General features: G+C 43.7%; 1 protein-coding gene across 1 annotated transcript in view; it reads left to right on the top strand.

Annotated features, from left to right (window-relative positions):
• The first annotated feature begins 500 nt into the window (after positions 1-500).
• Positions 501-21,420, top strand: part of MAP3K15 (mitogen-activated protein kinase kinase kinase 15) — a 153,190-nt gene continuing 132,270 nt past the window's right edge. Inside the window, exon 1 of the mRNA XM_055438529.2 lies at positions 501-858. Coding sequence (XP_055294504.2) covers positions 501-858 — 358 coding nt within the window. The remainder of the gene's footprint in view (positions 859-21,420) is intronic.

Genomic DNA, 21,420 nt, shown 5'->3' with positions numbered 1-21,420 from the left:
ATATAGATCAATGGAACAAAATAAAAAGCCCAGAGATAAATCAACCGGCGCTTTGAAAGAGCGTTTTTCAGTCTGTTTGAAAAGCCTCAAATTGTTTCGAGGGACAAAATCAGGACTCCGAAGGCTGGAGCGACGGCAATAAACAACAAAACCCTGCAGTTCGTGAATGCGCCCTTCTCAGAGCGCTGCCCCGGGGGAGGCGGCAGGGGGCGCCCGGCGGGCTCCTGCCCCGCCGCGCTTCCCAGACTTCCCCCGCCCTCCGCGGGACCTGGCGTCCCCCTCCCCCGCCCCCGGCAGAGCCTTCACGGGGCGCTCGGGGTCTGTGGGGCCGACGCTTCCGCCTGCGGCAGGGGCCCGCCATCAGCTGTCCGTCGCGGGGCCACCGGCGGCCGACGGTTCCCACAACTCCCTTCCCGGGAGCAGGTGCCGCCGCCGCCGCCGCCGCCGCCGCCGGCCACTCACGCCGAAGCGGGACGAGGAAGGGCGCGCCGGGCGGCCACATGGAGAGCGGTGGTGGGGCGCCCGCGGCGGGGGCGGGCGGGGCCGCGGCCGAGCCGCCACAGAGCCCGCTGCCGCCGGTTGGCGGGGGCGCGGCGGGGCCGCCGGAGCCCGAGGGCGCGGCCGAGGGCGCGGGGCTCGGCGGCGCGGGCGCGGGCGCGGGCGGGCCGCGGCGGGCTCTGCGGGCAGTGTACGTGCGCAGCGAGAGCCCCCGGGGCGGCGCGGCCAGCGGCCCGGAGGCGGGGGCGCGCCAGTGCCTGCTGCGGGCCTGTGAGGCGGAGGGCGCCCACCTCACCTCCGTGCCCTTCGGGGAGCTCGACTTCGGGGAGACGGCCGTGCTCGACGCCTTCTACGACGCAGGTGAGGCAGGTCCCCCTTTCCCTCCCACCCCACTCCTCCCAGCTTTCCTTAGCACTCAGGCCGCCATAGCACCCGCTCCCCCCTGTCCTAGCACCCCCTGACAGTACCGCCCTGCCTTTTGGGGAGGGGAGAGTAGGGGGCATTGTACCCTTTTACAGATAAGAAAACGGAGACCCCTGGCATTTATATTTCTTTATTCTTCAGTTTTCTTAAACATCAGATGATCCAAGAAATAGCCTATGACCCAGACAAGGCCTAGGGGCTTCCCTGGTGGCTCTGAGGGTAAAGCGTCTGCCTACAATGTGGGAGACCCGGGTTCGATCCCTGGGTCGGGAAGATCCCCTGGAGAGGGAAATGGCAACCCACTGCAGTACTCTTGCCTGGAAAATCTCATGAACTGAGAAGCCTGGTAGGCTACAGTCCATGGGGTCACAGAGTAGGTCACGACTGAGCGACTTCACTTCAGACGAGGCCGTGTCCCCTCCGCACTAGGTATCCTACTATTACTTTCTCCCTTCTGTGGGTCCCAACCCTGGCTCCACATTGGAATCCCCTGGGGGGGGGCTTTAAAAACTACTGCTGCCCAGACCAATGACAGCAGAACCTGAGGCCTCAGGAATGTTGAATGCTTCCAAGGTGATTCCATTTTGCAGCCAAGAATGGAAATCGATGTTACAGTGGGGGTGCATCTCTTGGAAATGTCCCCGTGTTCTTTTTTTAAGGTTTTTTTTTGGTGTGGACCATTTGTAAATTCTTTATTGAATTTATGACAGTATGGTTTCTGTTTTATGTTTTGATTTTTTGGCCCCAAGGCATGTGGGGTCTTAGTTCCCCCACTAGGGATTGAACACTGCACCTCCTGCATTGGAAGAAGTCTTCAAGACTGGACAGCCAGGGAAGTATCCCCCACCCTGTGTTCTTTTGCACACTTATCACAGCTGTGCTGTACCACCAGTGTGGCAGATGTATTTTGTTCTTTCTGAAGCGTTCCTGGCTTCAGGAGCTCCTCCTTTGCTGTAATGGGACCCTCAGCTCACTCAGCCTTAAATTCGTACTTGTGGTTGGCACGAGTTCCTCGAGGTATAGACAGGATTATTGCTTGGCTGTTTTCCTTACCTAACCTTTAGAAGCTATGTGACAAGCCTCTGGCACTGGGCGACATTCACAAACATTGCATGTGAGACAGTAGTTTACCTGGGAGCCTGTGCCTTGGTTTCTCCACGGGTCAGACAGGAGCACCATGCCTGCCCCAACCCCAAAAGCACCTGAGAAGGGAAATGGAGTCTCTTTAAGGCGCCGGCCACACTGTGCTGATGAAGTGGTGAGCTAGCTTTATTACTGTCCATTCTTTGCCGGGATCTGTTTTCTGCAGAGCAAATGCTCCCCAGCTGGAAGGGGGGCAGGGTAGCAGGCTTGTTCAAACAAGTGGCAGCTGGGCCCTTTGAAAATGCTCCCTTGACTTTTCTGACCATTCAGAGTTGACTTCAGCACAGCATCATTTTTAGAAAAGTTTTCAGGAGCCCACTTCTCTGGGAACCACTCGGTTTTCTCAACTTCTGTTCATTCTTTTCTGAAAATGAAGTTGAACAGACTCTTCTCTGAATGGTTGAATGTCCCTTTGACCATTCGGCACAACTGTAGCCTCCTGCCTGCTGGTGCTCTGAAAATTGACGTGCAGTGGCTTTGCTTCTCTGTGGTGTGTGTGTGGGGGGCTGCTGCTGCTGCTGCTAAGTCGCTTCAGTTGTGTCCGACTCTGTGTGACCCCATAGACGGCAGCCCACCAGGCTCCCCCGTCCCTGGGATTCTCCAGGCAAGAACACTGGAGTGGGTTGCCATCTCCTTCTCCAATGTGTGAAAGTGACAAGTGAAAGAGGGGTGGTGTGTAAAAAACAAACCTCATCTACTACCATAACTGTTTCTGTCGAGTTGGGTGTGATGGTTCATTCAGGCAGAGATCTTGGGCTTTCAACTCCAGAGCCACACAAAGAGCACAGGACCTTTTCTTGTTCTGGGTCCTGATTGCCTAGAATTTTCAGCTTCATTATGTACCCCCTTTCGTTGACCTGGGCTTGGTCTTGAATAAATTATTTTTCAATACATCATCATAACTAATAAGTTCTTCTCATAGGTTTGACGAACAGTATACAAAACTCGAGTAAAAGGGTTCATGGATTTAAACAGATGCCCCACCACCACCACCACCTTCCACTGGTTTCCTAATCTCTGCCATTCACACATTTTGGTGTCTCCACCAAAAAGATAAAAATCTGTCACTGGTTTCTTTGTAAAATTTCTAAAACCTTGCTGTCTGGTATGTTAGCCCCTAGCCACAGGTGGCTTTTTACATTTAAGTTAGTTTAAATGCAGTAAAATAAAAGTTCCTCATTTGCATTTGCCACATGTTGAGTGCTCCACAGAGTGAGGAGAGTGTTTTCCTCATCAAGGAAGGTCCCACCAGATGGTGCTGTTCTAGAAAAATGCTTGTAGGAGAGTGGAACTACTGAACTGTCCTAGTGTGTTTGGGGGGATCACAGATGTGAAATTGAAGCACTTCCTGTCCCCTGTGTCACAGCAAGTCAAGGCTGGCTTGGATCATGTTTCCTGTCTCCTTGTGCAAGTTTCTGTAATCCTTTGTGAGTCAAAAACAGAGGTTATATGTCACCAGTGCCTGGGTGATTTGATGGGCTGCAGGACAGCCATCAACTTGCAAGGGCGCATGTGGGCACTGCTTTGAGAGACAACCACTGCAGGCCATGAGGGCTGAGGATCATCTGATTGGCATTTTTAACTTTTATCATTATTTTTTTTTCATTGGAGGCTAATTACTTTACAATATTATATTGGTTGGTTTTGCCATACATTGACATGAATCCACCCCGGGTGTACATGTGTTCGCCATCTTGAACTCCCCTCCCACCTCCCTCCCCATCCCATCCCTCTGGGTCATCCCAGTGCTCCAGCCCTGAGCATCCTGTATCATGCATCGAACCTGGACTGGCGATTCATTTCACATATGATAATATACATGTTTCAATGCCATTCTTCCAAATCATCCCACCCTTGCCCTTTCTCACAGAGTCCAAAAGACTGTTCTATACATCTGTGTCTTTTTTGCTGTCTCGTATACAGGGTTATCGTTATCATCTTTCTAAATTCCTTATATATGCGTTAGTATACTGTATTGATGTTTTTCTTTCTGGCTTACTTCACTCTGTATAACAGGCTCCAGTTTCATCCACCTCATTAGAACTGATTCAAAAGAATTCTTTCTGATGGCTGAATAATACTCCATTGTGTATGTCTACCAAAGCTTTCTTATCCATTCGTCTGCAGATGGACATCTAGGTTGCTTCCATGTCCTGGCTATTATCAACAGTGCTGCAATGAACATTGGAGTACATGTGTCTCTTTCAATTCTGGTTTCCTTGGTGTGTATGCCCAGGAGTGCGATTGCTGGGTCGTATGGCAGTTCTATTTCCAGTTTTTAAGGAATCTCCACACTGTTCTCCATAGTGGCTGTACTAGTTTGCATTCCCACCAACAGTGTAAGAGGGTTCCCTTTTCTCCACACCCTCTCCAGCATTTATTGCATGTAGATTTTTGGATAGCAGTCATTCTGACTGGCGTGAAATGATACCTCATTGTGGTTTTGATTTGCATTTCTCTGATTATGAGGGATGTTGAGCATTTTTTCATGTGTTTGTTAGCCATCTTTATGTCTTCTTTGGAGAAATGTCTGTTTAGTTCTTTGGCCCATTTTTTGATTGGGTCGTTTATTTGTCTGGAATTGAGCTGCAGGAGTTGCTTGTATATTTTTGAGATCAATCCTTTGTCAGTTGCTTCATTTGCTATTATTTTCTCCCATTCTGAAGGCTGTCTTTTCACCTTGCTTATAGTTTCCTTTGCTGTGCAGAAGCTTTTAATTTTAATTGGGTCCCATTTGTTTACTTTTGCTTTTATTTCCAATATTCTGGGAGGTGGGTCATGGAGGATCCTGCTGTGATTTATGTCGGAGAGTGTTTTGCCTACGTTCTCCTCTAGGAGTTTTATAGTTTCTGGTCTTACATTTAGATCTTTAATCCATTTAGAGTTTATTTTTGTGTATGGTGTTAGGAAGTGTTCTAGTTTCATTCTTTTACAAGTGGTTGACCAGTTTTCCCAGCACCACTTGTTAAAGAGACTGTCTTTTCTCCATTTTATATTCTTGCCTCCTTTGTCAAAGATAAGGTGTCCATAAGTGCGTGGATTTATCTCTGGGCTTTCTATTTTGTTCCATTGATCTATATTTCTGTCTTTATGCCAGTCCCATACAGTCTTGATGACTGTGGCTTTATAGTAGAGCCTGAAGTCCGGCAGGTTAATTCCCCCAGTTCCATTCTTCTTCCTCAAGATTGCTTTGGCTATTCGAGGCTTTTTGTATTTCCATACAAATTGTGAGATTATTTGTTCTAGCTCTGTGAAAAATATCGTTGGTAGCTTGATAGGGATTGCATTGAATGTATAAATTACTTTGGGTAGTATATTCATTTTCACAATATTTGTTCTTCCAATCCACGAACACGGTATATTTCTCCATCTATCAATGTCCTCTTTGATTACTTTCAGCAGTGTTTTATAGTTTTCTATGTACAGGTCTTTTGTTTCCTTAGGTAGATATATTCCTAAGTATTTAATTCTTTTCGTTGCACTAGTGAATGGTATCGTTTCCTTAATTTCTCTTTCTGTTTTCTCACTATTAGTGTATAGGAATGCAAGGGATTTCTGTGTGTTGATTTTATATCTTGCAACTTTACTGTATTCACTGATTAGCTCTAGTAGTTTTCTGGTAGAGTCTTTAGGGTTTTCTGTGTATAGGATCATGTCATCAGTGAACAGTGAAAGTTTTACTTCTTCTTTTCCAATTTGTATTCCTTTTATGTCTTTTTCTTTTCTGATTGCTGTAGCCAAAACTTCCAGAACTATGTTGAACAGTAGTGGTGAGAGTGGGCACCCTTGTCTTGTTCCTGACTTTAGGGGAAATGCTTTCAGTTTTTCACCATTGAGGATAATGTTTGCTGTGGGTTTGTCATATAGCTTTTATTATGTTGAGGTATGTCCCTTCTATTCCCATCTTCTGGAGGGTTTTTATCATAAATGGATGTTGTATTTTGTCAAAGGCTTTCTCTGCATCTATTGAGATAATCATATGATTTTTATTTTTCAGTTTGTTCATGTAGTGTATTAACTTGATTGATTTGCGGATATTGAAGAATCCTTGCATTCCTGGGATAAAGCCCACTTGGTCATGATGTATGATCTTCTTAATGTGTTGTTGGATTCTGATTGCTAGAATTTTGTTAAGGATTTTTGCATCTATGTTCATCAGTGATATTGGCCTGTAGTTTTCTTTTATTGTGGGATCTTTACCAGGTTTTGGGATTAGGGTGATGGTGGCCTCATAGAATGAGTTAGGGTGTTTACCTTCCTCAGCAATTTTCTGGAAGAGTTTGAGTAGAATAGGTGTTAGCTCTTTTCTAAATTTTTGGAAGAATTCAGCTGTGAAGCCATCTGGACCTGGGCTTTTGTTTGCTGAAAGATTTCTGATTACATCTTCTATTTCCGTGCTTGTGATAGGTCTGTTAAGATTTTCTATTTCTTCCTGGTTCAGTTTTGGAAAGTTGTACTTTTCTAAGCATTTGTCCATGTCTTCCAAGTTATCCATTTTATTGCCATATAATTGCTGATAGTATTCTCTAATAATCCTTTGTATTTCTGTGTTTTTGGTTGTGATCTCTCCATTTTCATTTCTGGTTTTATTGATTTGGTTCTTCTCCCTTTGTTTCTTGATGGGTCTGGCTAGTGGTTTGTCAATTTTATTTACCTTCTCAAGGAACCGGCTTTGTTGATTTTTGCTATTTTCTCTTTTGTTTCTTTTGCATTTATTTCTGCCCTTATTTTTAAGATTTCTTTCCTTCTACTTACCCTGGGATTCTTCATTTCTTCCTTTTCTAGTTTCTTCAGATGTAGAGTTAAGTTATTTAGTTGACTTTTTTCTTGTTTCTTGAGGTGTGCCTGTATTGCTATGAATCTTCCTCTTAGCACTGCTTTTACAGTGTCTGACAGGTTTTGGGTTGTTGTGTTTTCATTTCCATTCATTTCTATGCATATTTTGATTTCTCTTTTGATTTCATCTATGATTTGTTTGTTATTCAGCAGCGTGTTGTTCAGCCTCCATGTGTTGGCATTTTTAATAGTTTTACTCCTGTAATTGAGATCTAATCTTACTGCATTGTGGTCAGAAAAGATGCTTGGAATGATTTCATTTTTTTTGAATTTACCAAGGCTAGATTTATGGCCCAGGATGTGATCTATCCTGGAAAAGGTTCCATGTTCGCTTGAGAAAAAGGTGAAATTCATTGTTTTGGGGTGAAATGTCCTATAGAGATCTATTAGGTCTAACTGGTCTATTGTATCATTTAAAGTTTGTTTTTCCTTGTTAATTTTCTGTTTAGTTAATCTATCCATAGGCATGAGTGGGGTATTGAAGTCTCCCACTATTATTGTGTTGTTGTTAATTTCCCCTTTCATACTTGTTAGTAATTGTCTTACATATTGCGGTGCTCCTTTATTGGGTCCATAAATATTTATAATTGTTATATCTTCTTGGATTGAGCCTTTGATCATTATGTAGTGTCCTTCTTTGTCTCTTTTCACAGCCTTTGTTTTAAAGTCTATTTTATCTGATATGAGTATTGCTACTCCTGCTTTCTTTTGGTCTCTATTTGTGTGAAATATCTTTTTCCAGCCCTTCACTTTCAGCCTGTATGTGTCCCTCGTTTTGAGGTGGGTCTCTTGTAGACAACATATATGGGGGTCTTGTTTTTGTATCCATTCAGCCAGCCTTTGTCTTTTGGTTGGGGCATTCAATCCATTTACATTTAAGGTGATTATTGATAAGTATGATCCCTTTGCCATTTTCTTTATGGCTTTGGGTTCGAGTTAATACACCCTTTCTGTGTTTCCTGTCTAGAGAAGATCCTTTAGCATTTGTTGGAGAGCTGGTTTGGTGATGCTGAATTCTCTCAGCTTTTGCTTGTCTGTAAAGCTTTTGATTTCTCCTTCATATTTGAATGAGATCCTTACTGGGTATAGTAATCTGGGCTATAGGTTACTTTCTTTCATCACTTTAAGTATGTCTTGCCATTCCCTCCTGGCCTGAAGAGTTTCTGTTGAAAGATCAGCTGTTATCCTTATGGGAATCCCCTTGTGTGTTATTTGTTGGTTTTCCCTTGATGCTTTTAATATTTGTTCTTTGTGTTTGATCTTTGTTAATTTGATTAATATGTGTCTTGGAGTATTTCGCCTTGGGTTTATCCTGTTAGGGACTCTCTGGGTTTCTTGGACTTGGGTGATTATTTCCTTCCCCATTTTAGGGAAGTTTTCAACTATTATCTCCTCAAGTATTCTCTCATGGTCTTTCTTTTTGTCTTCTTCTTCTGGAACTCCTATGATTCGAATGTTGGGGCGTTTAACATTGTCCCAGAGGTCTCTAATATTGTCATTTCTTTTAATTCGTTTTTCTTTTTCCCTTTCTGTTTCATTTATTTCTACAATTCTATCTTCTAGCTCACTTATCCTGTCTTCTGCCTCTGTTATTCTACTGTTTGTTCCCTCCAGAGTGTTTCTGATTTCATCTATTGCATTATTCATTGTATATTGACTCTTTTTTATTTGCTCTAAATCGTTATTAAAACTTTCTCGCATCTTCTCAATCCTTTTCTCCAAGTTATTTATCTGTAACTCCATTTTTCTTTCCAGATTTTGAATCATTTTCACTATTAAAATTCGAAATTCTATCAGGTAGATTTCCTATATCTTCCTCTTTTGTGTGTTGGTGGGCATTTATCTTGTTCCTTTACTTGCTGGGTATTTCTCTGCCTCTTCATCTTACTTATATTGCTGTGCTTTGGGTGGCCTTTCCATCTTCTGACAGTTGGTGGAGTTCTCTTAATTATGTAATTTCTTTGGTGTGTGTGGGGTTGGACGGGTGGCTTGTCAAGGTTCCCTGGTTAGGGAAGCTTGTGTTAGTGTTCTGGTGGGTGGAGCTGGATTTCTTCTCTCTGGAGTGCAGTAAAGTGTCCAGTAATGAGTTTGAGATGTCAGTGGGTTTGGAGTGGCTTTGGGAAGCCTGTGTATTGAAGTTCAGGGCTATTCTCCTGTATTGCTGGCAAATTTGCATGATATGTCTTTCTCTGAAACTTGTTGACCCTTGGGTGGTGCCTGGTTTGTGTATGTATGAAGGCATTTGATGAGCTCCTATCAGTTAATGTTCCCTGGAACAGGAGATCTCTGGTGTTCTCAGGATTTAGAGTTAAGCCTCTGCCTCTGGTTTTCGGTCTTATTCTTGCAGTAGGCTCAAGACTTCTCCATCTGTCACATCCAAGGCAGTTCTTTCTGTTTAAGATCTTCTGTTTGCTGGTCTCTTCCGTGTCTAATTCCTGCCCTGATACAAGGGGGCTGCGGTGGGCATTTTTATAGGTTCATCTGTTCAGTCGTGCTATGGGGAGGGAGGAACGCAGCTAACAAATATCCCTGGCATCTGTGGGGAGTGCTCGCAGTGTCTCGGCTACACTGGGAATGCTCCTGCTCGAGGCATGTGTGCTTTCCCTGTTTATGCCGCTCAGGCTCTGGGTTGCTCTGCCAGGAGCTGTCCGCGGCCGGCGCTGGGTTGCATGCACTTCCCAGGTCTGAGCAGCTCAGATTCAGGTACTTGGGTACTCCACAAAGGCGCAGACTTGGTTGGGCCTGCGTTTTGTGCCTTCCCCGGTCTGAGCAGCTCAGGTGACCAGGTGTTTGGCGAGCACGGTCGCTGCGACTTATCACCTCCCCGGTCCCTGCTGCTCTGTTTTCTGGGGGTACAACCGGCTCACCTTCTCAGGCAGATATCGACCGGCAGGAACCCAAGAAGTCTCGGTTAGCAATGAAGCCTGCCTGCCGCTTGGTATGGAAGGGCTCTCTGAGGCCACGATTGCCCCTTCCGGCGCTGGCCGCCCACCCTTCCTGTCCCGGTGGGGGCTGGGGGATGGGCCGCCCGCAGCCAGCTTGCTCTGCTCAGTCCTTTGTTCTGTGTGTGGGGCTGGTGGAGTCTTAGGTTGGGGCTTTTCGCTGCACAGTCTGCTTAGCTGCCTCCCATTAGCACCCTCAGCTTGCCCTCGGGGCGTTCAGGCCCAGTCCTCTCTCTAAGCGCTGCCACCGTGACTCCCTGCTCAGCCCCAGCCTGCTAGTGGGGGGTGCAGGTGGTCGTGCTGCTTCTCCACTGAGAGTTTCCTCAGGGCACTTAGTCTGTGGGTTTTAACTATTTCTTTTCTCTCTCGGTTATGTGGCCCTCTGAGGTTCCAAGGCTCGCCACAGACTCGTCAGTGTTTCCAGGTGTTTGGAATCTTCTCTCTCTCTCTTTTTTTTTTTTTAGGCCTCCCTTCCCGGGATGGAGCTCCATCCCTCCCTCTTTTGTCTGTCTCTATGAATTTGGCTGCTCCGGGTGCCTCGTATGAGTGGACTTGCACAGTATTTGTCTTTCTGTGTCTGACATTGTACAGGAGACAGGGACCAAGACCATCCCCATGGAAAAGAAATGCAAAAGAGCGAAATGGCTGTCTGAGGAGGCCTTACAAATAGCTGTAAAAAGAAGAGAGGCGAAAAGCAAAGGAGAAAAGGAAAGATATAAGCATCTGAATGCAGAGTTCCAAAGAATAGCAAGGAGAGATAAGAAAGCCTTCCTCAGTGATCAATGCAAAGAAATAGAGGAAAACAACAGAATAGGAAAAACAAGAGACCTCTTCAAGAAAATTAGAGATTCCAAGGGAACTTTTCATGCAAAGATGAGCTCGATAAAGGACAGAAATGGTATGGACCTAACAGAAGCAGAAGATATTAAGAAGAGGTGGCAGGAATACACAGAAGAACTGTACAAAAAAGATCTTCACGACCAAGATAGTCACGATAATGTGATCACTGACCTAGAGCCAGACATCTTGGAATGTGAAGTCAAGTGGGCCTTAGAAAGCATCACTACGAACAAAGCTAGTGGTGGTGATGGAATTCCAGTTGAGCTATTTCAAGTCTTGAAAGATGATGCTGTGAAAGTGCTGCACTCAATATGCCAGCAGATTTGGAAAACTCAGCAGTGGCCACAGGACTGGAAGAGGTCAGTCTTCATTCCAATCCCAAAGAAAGGCAATGCCAAAGAATGCTCAAACTACCACACAATTGCACTCATCTCACACGCTAGTAAAGTCATGCTCAAAATTCTCCAAGCCAGGCTTCAGCAGTATGTAAACCGTGAACTCCCAGATGTTCAAGCAGGTTTTAGAAAAGGCAGAGGCACCAGAGATCAAATTGCCAACATCCGCTGGATCATGGAGAAAGCAAGAGAGTTTCAGAAAAACATCTATTTCTGCTTCATTGACTATGCCAAAGCCTTTGACTGTGTGGATCACAATAAACTGTGGAACATTCTGAAAGAGATGGGAATCCCAGACCACCTGACCTGCCTCTTGAGAAACCTGTATGCAGGTCAGGAAGCAACAGTTAGAACCGGTCATGGAACAACAGACTGGTTCCAAATAGGAAAAGGAGTGCGTCAAGGTTGTATATTGTCACCTTGCTTATTTAACTTATATGCAGAGTACATCATGAGGAACGCTGGGCTGGAAGAAGCACAAGCTGGAATCAAGATTGCTGGGAGAAATATCAATAACCTCAGATATGCAGATGACACTACCCTTATGGCAGAAAGTGAAGAGGAACTCAAAAGCCTCTTGATGAAAGTGAAAGAGGAGAGTGAAAAGGTTGGCTTGAAGCTCAACATTCAGAAAACAAAGATCATGGCATCTGGTCCCATCACTTCATGGGAAATAGATGGAAAAACAGTGGAAACAGTGTCAGACTTTGTTTTTTTGGGCTCCAAAATCACTGCAGATGCTGATTGCAGCCATGAAATTAAAAGACGCTTGCTCCTTGGAAGGAAAGTTATGACCAATCTTGATAGTATATTAAAAAGCAGAGACATTACTTTGCCGACCAAGGTCCGTCTAGTCAAGGCAATGGTTTTTCCCGTGGTCATGTATGGATGTGAGAGTTGGACTGTGAAGAAAGCTGATCGCCGAAGAATCGATGCTTTTGAACTGTGGTGTTGGAGAAGACTCTTGAGAGTCCCTTATACTGCAAGGAGATCCAGCCAGTCCATTCTAAAGGAGATCAATCCTGGATGTTCATTGGAGGGACTGATGCTAAAGCTGAAACTCCAATACTTTGGCCACCTCATGAGACGAGTTGACTCACTGGAAAAGACTCTGATGCTGGGAAAGGTTGGGGGCGGGAGGAGAAGGGGACGACGAAGAATGAGATGGCTGGATGGCATCACCGACTCTGTGGACATGAGTTTGAGTGTACTCCAGGAGTTGGTGATGGACAGGGAGGCCTGGCGTGCTGTGATTCATGGGGTCGCGGAGAGTCGGACACGACTGAGCGACTGAACTGAACTGAACTGAACTGTCTGGCTTATTTCAGTTAGCATGATGTCTTAGGGTGCTGTGACTGATGCTGTCATAGGTGGCTAAATTTCTGTTCAAGTCTCTGCTTTCACATTTTGGGTGTATACCTGTACATGAAATTGCTGGGTCATATGGTAATTCTGTGTTTAACTTTTTGAGGGACATTTGTTTTACATTAACAGAAGTGGTGGTCATCTCTGTGTGCCTTTGACCCACAGAAGGACCCTTTTTTGTTTTGTTTTTTTTAACACCCATCCTCAAGATGAGAGTCTCAAGTTCAGTAAAACTATCAAATTCAGCAAGTGGGGATCCGTAACTTGATTACTTCTAGGATTTGGAGAGCAAAGCATATCTGGTTTTTTGTTTTATAGGAGCCCCTTCTTCTGGATATGCCTTGATGCCTTTCGTTGAGGTGCCCATTTATGTGCTTTAAGAGAATTCGTGATCATGACTTTGGCTAGCATACTGTGTGTATTGGGGATGTTTGCACCGAGCAGCCGCCCCCCAGGGGCCCTCAGTGCTTGTGAACATATCAAAAACTCAGACATCCTGCAGGCAGGAAACCTGGGTAACTGGGTATTTTTAACTAGGGGACAATTGCTACAATATTGTGCTAGTCTCTGCCATACATCAACATGAATCAGCCATCCGTGTATATATGCCCCCTCCCTCTTGGACCTCCCTCCCACTTCCCACCCCCTAGGTAGTCACAGAGCACCGGGTTTGAGCTCCCTGTGTTACACAGCAAATTTCCAACCATGGGGGGCAGCCTTCACAATTAAGAGGAATTACGACCTGCAAGCCTGCAGAAAGGAGACCCAAAACACAGTAAATTAAACAAAATGAAAAGACAGAGAAACATGCAGCAAGACCAAACAAGTGAAGAGGAAATAAGCTGCTACGTTCGCTTCCTTGGATCAATTAGTTTTAGTCTGTGTTTGTCCTGTTCTGAGCGAAGTTGAGCATATTTCCTTCTTTTTCCTATATTTCTTCATAACTCTCCCCACTTTTTCCTATTGGTTTTTGGGCCTTTTGGAGAGGGTCTTAATTTCTAGGAGATCTTTCTCTGTTGGGGCCTCAACCCTTTGTCTTTTGTCTCTTGTTTAGATTTTATCATTTCTATTGATCCATCTCTTAAGTTCACTGACTTGTGAGCCAATCTAGTGAGTTTCTTCTTTTGCTTATTAAAATTTTCATTCCTAAAATTTCCGTTCAGTTTTTTAGTTGTTGAGACTTTCTATTTTTTCCATTCTTTTCAGGAGTGTTTGCCCTCACTTCTTGGAGAATTTTTATAATAATTTATTTAAAGTCATTGTGAAATCATTCTGATGTCTGGTGATACCATCTTGTCACTGGAGTCTGTTGATGGTCTTTTCCCGTGTGAGTCGAAACTTTCCTGCGTCTTTGAATGCTGAGCAACAGGTCTCTCTCTGGAGCATTTTGAATATTATGTTAGGAGATTCTGGCCCTTGTTTATATTCTGTGGAGTCTGTTGATATTTGTGCTTTAACAGACAGTTGGCCTAGCTGGTTTAAGCTGCCAAGTTCCATTTCAGTTGTGGTGTCAGATAGGATTTCCAGGCCCTGTTAGTCCTGTTCAGCATTGTACTCTCTGGTTTACTGAGGCTCCCCTTTTCAGTCCTGTGGCCAGTTACTCCACTCAGCCTCACACTTCCTACAACTGGGCCCATGTCTGGGGCCAGGAGTTCAGAAGGAGAAAAAGCCAATGAAGATTCACAACCAGCACCTCCCTTGGGGCCACAGCTCCTTCAGTTAGAGCACAAGATTGCCCTCTCTCAGTTCCCGACATCTGAAGGCCCCCTTTGCCACTGACTGTCTCTGCTATCACCACTGCAGGATTGCAGGGGGCCTGGGGCTACAGGGGGCAAAGGAAACAGTTGAGAATTCCCCTCACTCTCTGAGCACTGGGAGCCTCCTTTCCCGCTTTTTTTTTTTTAATGGTTTCTCCTGGTGCTATTTGTGTCTGCATTTAGCACCCAGTTCTGGATTCATGCTGCCTTCAGGCCAGGCTGGGGAAACCAGGGGAACTTGCTGTTGACTTGGTGGCACTCAGAAACCTGGTCGTCATCTCCAGTCTGCTTGCTTCCACTTACTCGTCACACTCCTGAAATAGCTATTCCATCCACTCTGTCTAGTTTTTGTAGCTGCATTTGTGGAGAGACAGAGTGGAATGTATTTATTCCATCTTACTTAGAGCCAGAACTCTGACTTGTACCATTCAATTTTGAGATGATTTTTTTTCATGCAGCAGTAGTAACCAGAATATGATAAAATATGTCTGCATCCCAACAAGCTTTACCAATAAGTAAAAATAGCCTCAGCGCCAACTGCATTTTATCAGACCAGTTCTGTCCATACCTGATACTCTGTGTGACTAAACGTTGCAATCAGTTCAGTTCAGTTCAGTCGCTCAGTCGTGTCCGACTCTCCGCGACCCCATGAATCACAGCACGCCAGGCCTCCCTGTCCATCACCAACTCCCAGAGTTCACTCAAACTCATGTCCAGAGAGTCGGTGATGCCATCCAGCCATCTCATTCTCTGTCGTCCCCTTCTCCTCCCGCCCCCAACCTTTCCCAGCATCAGAGTCTTTTCCAGTGAGTCAACTCGTTGCATGAGGTGGCCAAAGTATTGCAGTTTCAGCTTTAGCATCAGTCCCTCCAATGAACACCCAGGATTGATCTCCTTTAGAATGGACTGGTTGGATCTCCATGCAGTCCAAGGGACTCTCAAGAGTCTTCTCCAACACCACAGTTTAAAAGCATCAATTCTTCGGCGATCAGCTTTCTTCACAGACCAACTCTCACATCCGTACATGACCACGGGAAAAACCATAGCCTTGACTAGACGGACCTTGGTTGGCAAAGTAATGTCTCTGCTTTTTAATATATTATCAAGGTTGGTCACAACTTTCCTTCCAAGGAGTAAGCGTCTTTTAATTTCATGGCTGCAGTCAGCATCTGCAGTGATTTTGGAGCCCAAAAAAATAAAGTGTGACACTGTTTCCACTGTTTTTCCATCTATTTCCCATGAAGTGATGGGACCAGATGCCATGATCTTTGTTTTCTGAATGTTGAGCTTCAAGCCAACCTTTTCACTCTCCTCTTTCACTTTCATCAAGAGGCTTTTATAGGGGGGTGCAAAAGAAGTAGAATAAATGAAACGAAATGGTTTGCATGATAAACATGCCTGATTGGCCTTCAGTGTATCCCTCCAAATACATTAGTTGTGAGCTGGAAGCAAAGTCCATCTGGATGTTTAGAATGACTGTTGGATTGTCAGTTGGATCTCACAAGGCCAAAGTTTCAAGACTTGTTGGATGGATTCATTAAAAAAAAATGTGTTCTCTGTCCTGAGAATAAAAATCTCGCAATCAAAATACTTGTCCTTGCTAAGTAATTTTTGTAAAGCTTCTGGCTAGTAAGGCATGCTTGATGAGGATAATAAGCTCTGCATATTCCTTTTCAGAGAATCACCTAAGAAAAAGGAAATTGGTACATGGGAAAAAGGAAATTAGAAGGGATTCAAAGAAAGAAAATGGCCCCATATCTAGCAGTGAGTCACCATCACCACCATGAAATGAACTCAGTTGCCCTCCACAGACTGTGGTGGTGGACACCACTTGGGAAGCTTAGAACAGAGAATGGGGAACAAGTCAGCAAAAGTCCTGGCACCTAGTGATGACCTTGAAGGAGCAGTTGATTTTGTTAAAAACAAAGAGGGTATTTATTATGGTTGAAGTTGATGTAGAAGTCAAGGATCCTCTTGTGTTGACTGGTGGTTATTTTAAGGAGGTGATTAGAGAACAAATTAAGGAAATTCCTGCAGTTTTGCCACTCTAACAGAAAAGCTCAGCAGTACCCTCTTGGCAGTTTGCAGGGTGTGGTAGCAGTACACCAAGCTCTGCTCATTTCTAAAACTGCCCACATCTTGAAGGTAATGTGTGACACAGACCTTTTAGACAACGAGGTCACTAGCTGCTGGTCAGAAAAGGTTTTAAGAAATAGGTTGCCAAAAAATCTGCCAAAGAGAGTCATGTCAAAGCAGATTCATTTATAAAAGAGTTGAAGGAAGCTGCTAAAAATGAGAGTATGAGGTAGTGTTTTCAAAGGGAACCCAGAGTCAAAACTGTGAAGCGTGAGATCACAGGATATCGTTAACCATCTGAAGTGATGAATGCACCCTAGCTTGCAGTATAAAGCTGCACAATTTTTTGCCTTGTTAGTTGGAAGAGCAACATATGCATGGCTTAATTCATGCTACACTTGATATTATAAATATTTCACTGCAAGTGGTCTGAACTTCAGCCCAATGACTCCATTCACCTCTGTGAGTAAGCATAGTTTGCTTATATATGGCATCTTTCTTTGAAAAAACCTGGTAAATGAACATATCTCAATCATACATATAAAATATAAAAATGACTTATTTTTTTGGTCATTCTTACCAAAAAAGATACTAGAAAGCAAAATACAGGGGACCAGATATAGGTTACGGATGTCCACCCTCTTTCCCACCCCACACTCCCAGTTGAAACTTAATACTCCAAGCAGCTAGTACCCATCCCACGTGGCACTTGGTTAGGATTTGTTGACTTCCTGACCCTGAACTGGTAGGCTGTATCCTCCTTATGAGATGGGAAAATTGGATTTAAATGAGACTTGACAACATTCTTTCCATTGACCTGCCCTTAGATATGTTGGTATTGAGCAGCAGTGGATAAAATTAGGTCTAAATTCTAGTTGGGATTAGTGGAGGTGCCTCCTGTCCAGTAAAAATGGGCTCTGTTGTTTTTCAGGTAGTTTTTAGATGACCAGTGTTGCCATAAATCTGATCAGATTTTTTAAAATGTCTTTGGCGGAAATATTATTCTGAAATCTAGTTGTTTTCATTTCGGCACAGCCAACCGTAACTTGAATATTCATCATATCCTATTTTCTGCTGGGAGATAAGCTTATAGATAACCTAGAATGTATTTAAAGCCTGGCATGAGCCAGTACAATCTTGCTCTATGGTAAATCATTTGCCGTCTTATCGTTGTACTGACTAATACTTTGCTTTGAAAATTAGGTACTTCTAAACCACAGTAGAAAATTTATAGTTTTACTTATTCCTTTTAAGGCATTTCACTGAAATAATATTCAAAAGTTTTTAGTGAACTAAAGTCCTCTACATCATTCATTTTCTTATTTCATGTAAACATGTAATGAGATCACTAAAATTGATTCTTAAATTGTTGGAAGGGCACTTTGCTTTTAAATTCAGACACTCTCCTGCTAAGAGTAGGTTTTAATGGGAGTCTTGGCTGTTTGAAGTCCCTGATGGGGTATCACTTCTTAAAGTTTATTAAGCCAAGATGTATAGAGTGTGTGTGTGTGTTCCATGATCAAGGAGGAAGATATATTCTGTACAGGCTTTTCCTCTGAGATTGTCCTGCATCAGGGGAACTAAAGGTAATTGGAGCATAGGGTGCATTTGTCAATGATAAATCTGAATTTGACCTCTTTTTTTCTGTGATCTGTTTGCTTTTTGTTGTTATCCAGTCGCTAAGTCATGTCTGACACTTTGCAACCCCATGGACTATAGTACATTAGGCTTCCCTGTCCTTGAGTCAGTGATGTTATCTAAACTGTTTGCCTAAGATTGATAAGCTGTTTTGCCCCTCCTCCCCAGTGACTCAGTTTCAGAAAGTGAGTCTAGGAAGTTGTAAGCCTCATCTGGGCCTTGGGGAGCACAAGATTTGGCTTGTTTCAAGCCCCGAGTGCTGTTCCCTTGCTGTGTGACCTTGGGTGATTCTGTTACTCTCTCTGCCTCATTTTCCCACCTACAAAGTAGAGTCAGTTACCAAGCCTGCCTCATGGGCTAGTTCTGAAATTCAACACAGATGTCTATGACAGTGTTTTGTAAATAGCAAAGCAAATGACCACTGTGATGATTAAAGCTTTTAGGTAATTTATAGTCTCTTGGAAATGGCAACCCACTCCAGTATTCTTGCCTGGAAAATCCCATGGATGGAGGAGCCTGGCAGGCTACAGCCCATTGGATCGCAAAGAGTTGGACATGACTGAGCGACTAACATACTTTAGGGGAAAAAACTCAGTTCTGCATACATAATAAAGAATTCCAATCTGATGTTTTATCCTATTTCTCATTTATAAATCTGCTAACTTAGTGTCTTTAAAGTTCTAAAAATAAACTGGTCAAATATTGTGGTAGAACTTTTCCAAGTAAACTCACTCAATTGGGCCAACTGAAAAATGTCAGGCAAATATCACCTTTGGGTTTGAGGTGTTTTTCCAATTGAAAGTGAGTTACTTGGAATTTTTTTATCAGTTGTGGTATCAATCTGTCCTTTTTTTGAAAAAAAAAATTTATTACAGTATAGTTGATTTACAATTTTGTGTTAGGTTCAGTTGTACAGCAAAGTGATTCAATTATCCATTCTTCTTCTATTTCTTTTCTCATATGTCATCAGAGAATATTGAGTAGAGTTCCCTGTGCTATACAGTAGTCTTTGTTGGATATCTGTCATATATAGTGGTGTGTGTATGTTAATCCCAAGCTTCTGATTTATCTCTCTCACTGAAGTTTCCCCTTTTGAAACTGTAAGATTATTTTATATATCTGTAAGTCTCTCTCTGTTTTGTAAATAAATTCACTTGTATCATTTTTTTTAATTCAGTTCAGTTCAGCTCAGTCGCTCAGTCGTGTCTGACTCTCCGCGACCCCACGAATCACAGCACACCAGGCCTCCCTGTCCATCACCAACTCCCGGAGTACACTCAAACTCATGTCCACAGAGTCGGTGATGCCATCCAGCCATCTCATTCTCTGTTGTCCCCTTCTCCACCCGCCCCCAACCTTTCCCAGCATCAGAGTCTTTTCCAGGGAGTCAACTCGTCGCATGAGGTGGCCAAAGTATTGCAGTTTCAGCTTTAGCATCAGTCCTTCCAATGAACACCCAGGATTGATCTCCTTTAGAATGGACTGGTTGGATCTCCATGCAGTCCAAGGGACTCTCAAGAGTCTTCTCCAGCACCACAGTTCAAAAGCATCAATTCTTCAGCGATCAGCTTTCTTCACAGTCCAACTCTCACATCCATACATGACCACAGGAAAAACCATAGCCTTGACTAGATGGACCTTGGTTGGCAAAGTAATGTCTCTGCTTTTTAATATACTATCAAGGTTGGTCATAACTTTCCTTCCAAGGAGTAGGCATCTCATGGCTGCAGTCAGCATCTGCAGTGATTTTGAAGCCCAAAAATATAAAGTGTGACACTGTTTCCACTGTTTTTCCATCTATTTCCCATGAAGTGATGGGACCAGATGCCATGATCTTTGTTTTCTGAATGTTGAGCTTCAAGCCAACCTTTTCACTCTCCTCTTTCACTTTCATCAAGAGGCTTTTGCGTTCCTCTTCACTTTCTGCCCTAAGGGTGGTGTCATCTGCATATCTGAGGTTATTGATATTTCTCCCAGCAATCTTGATTCCAGCTTGTGCTTCTTCCAACCCAGCGTTCCTCATGATGTACTCTGCATATAAGTTAAATAAGCAGGGTGACAATATACAGCCTTGACATACTCCTTTTCCTATTTGGAACTAGTCTGTTGTTCCATGTACAGTTCTGACTGTTGCTTCCTGACCTGCATAGAGGTTTCTCAAGAGGCAGGTCAGGTGGTCTGGTATTCCCATCTCTTTCAGAATTTTCCACAGTTTATTGTGATCCACACAGTCAAAGGCTTTGGCATAGTCAATGAAGCAGAAATAGATGTTTTCTGGAACTCTCTTGCTTTCTCCATGATCCAGCGGATGTTGGCAATTTGTTCTCTGGTGCCTCTGCCTTTCCTAAAACCTGCTTGAACATCTGGGAGTTCACGGTTCACATATTGCTGAAGCCTGACTTGGAGAATTTTGAGCATGACTTTACTAGCATGTGAGATGAGTGCAATTGTGCGGTAGTTTGAGCATTCTTTGGCTTTGCCTTTCTTTGGGATTGGAATGAAGACTGACCTTTTCCAGTCCTGTGGCCACTGCTGAGTTTTCCAAATTTGCTGGCATATTGAGTGCAGCACTTTCACAGCATCATCTTTCAAGATTTGAAATAGCTCAACTGGAATTCCATCACCTCCACTAGCTTTGTTCGTAGTGATGCTCTCTAAGGCCCACTTGACTTCACATTCCAAGATGTCTGGCTCTAGGTCAGTGATCACGTTATCGTGACTATCTTGGTCGTGAAGATCTTTTTTGTACAGTTCTTCTGTGTATTCTTGCCACCTCTTCTTAATATCTTCTGCTTCTGTTAGGTCCATACCATTTCTGTCCTTTATCGAGCCCATCTTTGCATGAAATGTTCCCTTGGAATTTCTAATTTTCTTGAAGAGATCTCTGGTCTTTCCTATTCTGTTGTTTTCCTCTATTTCTTTGCATTGATCACTGAGGAAGGCTTTCTTATCTCTCCTTGCTATTCTTTGAAACTCTGCAGATGCTTATAGCTTTCCTTTTCTCCTTTGCTTTTCGCTTCTCTTCTTTTCACAGCTATTTGTAAGGCCTCCTCAGACAACCATTTCGCTTTTTTGCATTTCTTTTCCATGGGGATGGTCTTGGTCCCTGTCTCCTGTACAATGTCACGAACCTCTGTCCAGAGTTCATTAGGCACTCTGTCTATCAGATCTAGTCCCTTAAATCTATTTCTCACTTCCACTGTATAATCATAAGGGATTTGGTTTAGGTCATATCTGAATGGGCTAGTGGTTTTCCCTACTTTCTTCAATTTAAGTCTGAATTTGGCAATAAGGAGTTCATGATCTTAGCCACAGTCAGCTCTAATTAGATTCCACAAATGAGTGATAACATATGATATTTGTCTTTGTCTGACTTACTTCACATAGTATGATCATCTCTAGGTCCATCCATGTTGCTGCAAATGACATTACTTTGTTCTTTTTTATGCCAGATAATATTCTGTTATACATATGTACCACATCGTCTTTATCCATTAGTCTGTCAGT

This window comes from Moschus berezovskii, chromosome X (genome assembly GCF_049115385.1).
Source record: "Moschus berezovskii isolate FMDL1 chromosome X, NW_MosBer_1.0, whole genome shotgun sequence".
Lineage (NCBI taxonomy): Eukaryota > Metazoa > Chordata > Mammalia > Artiodactyla > Moschidae > Moschus > Moschus berezovskii.
Note: the sequence above shows the minus strand (reverse complement) of the source record. Positions and strands in the feature narration are given on the sequence as shown.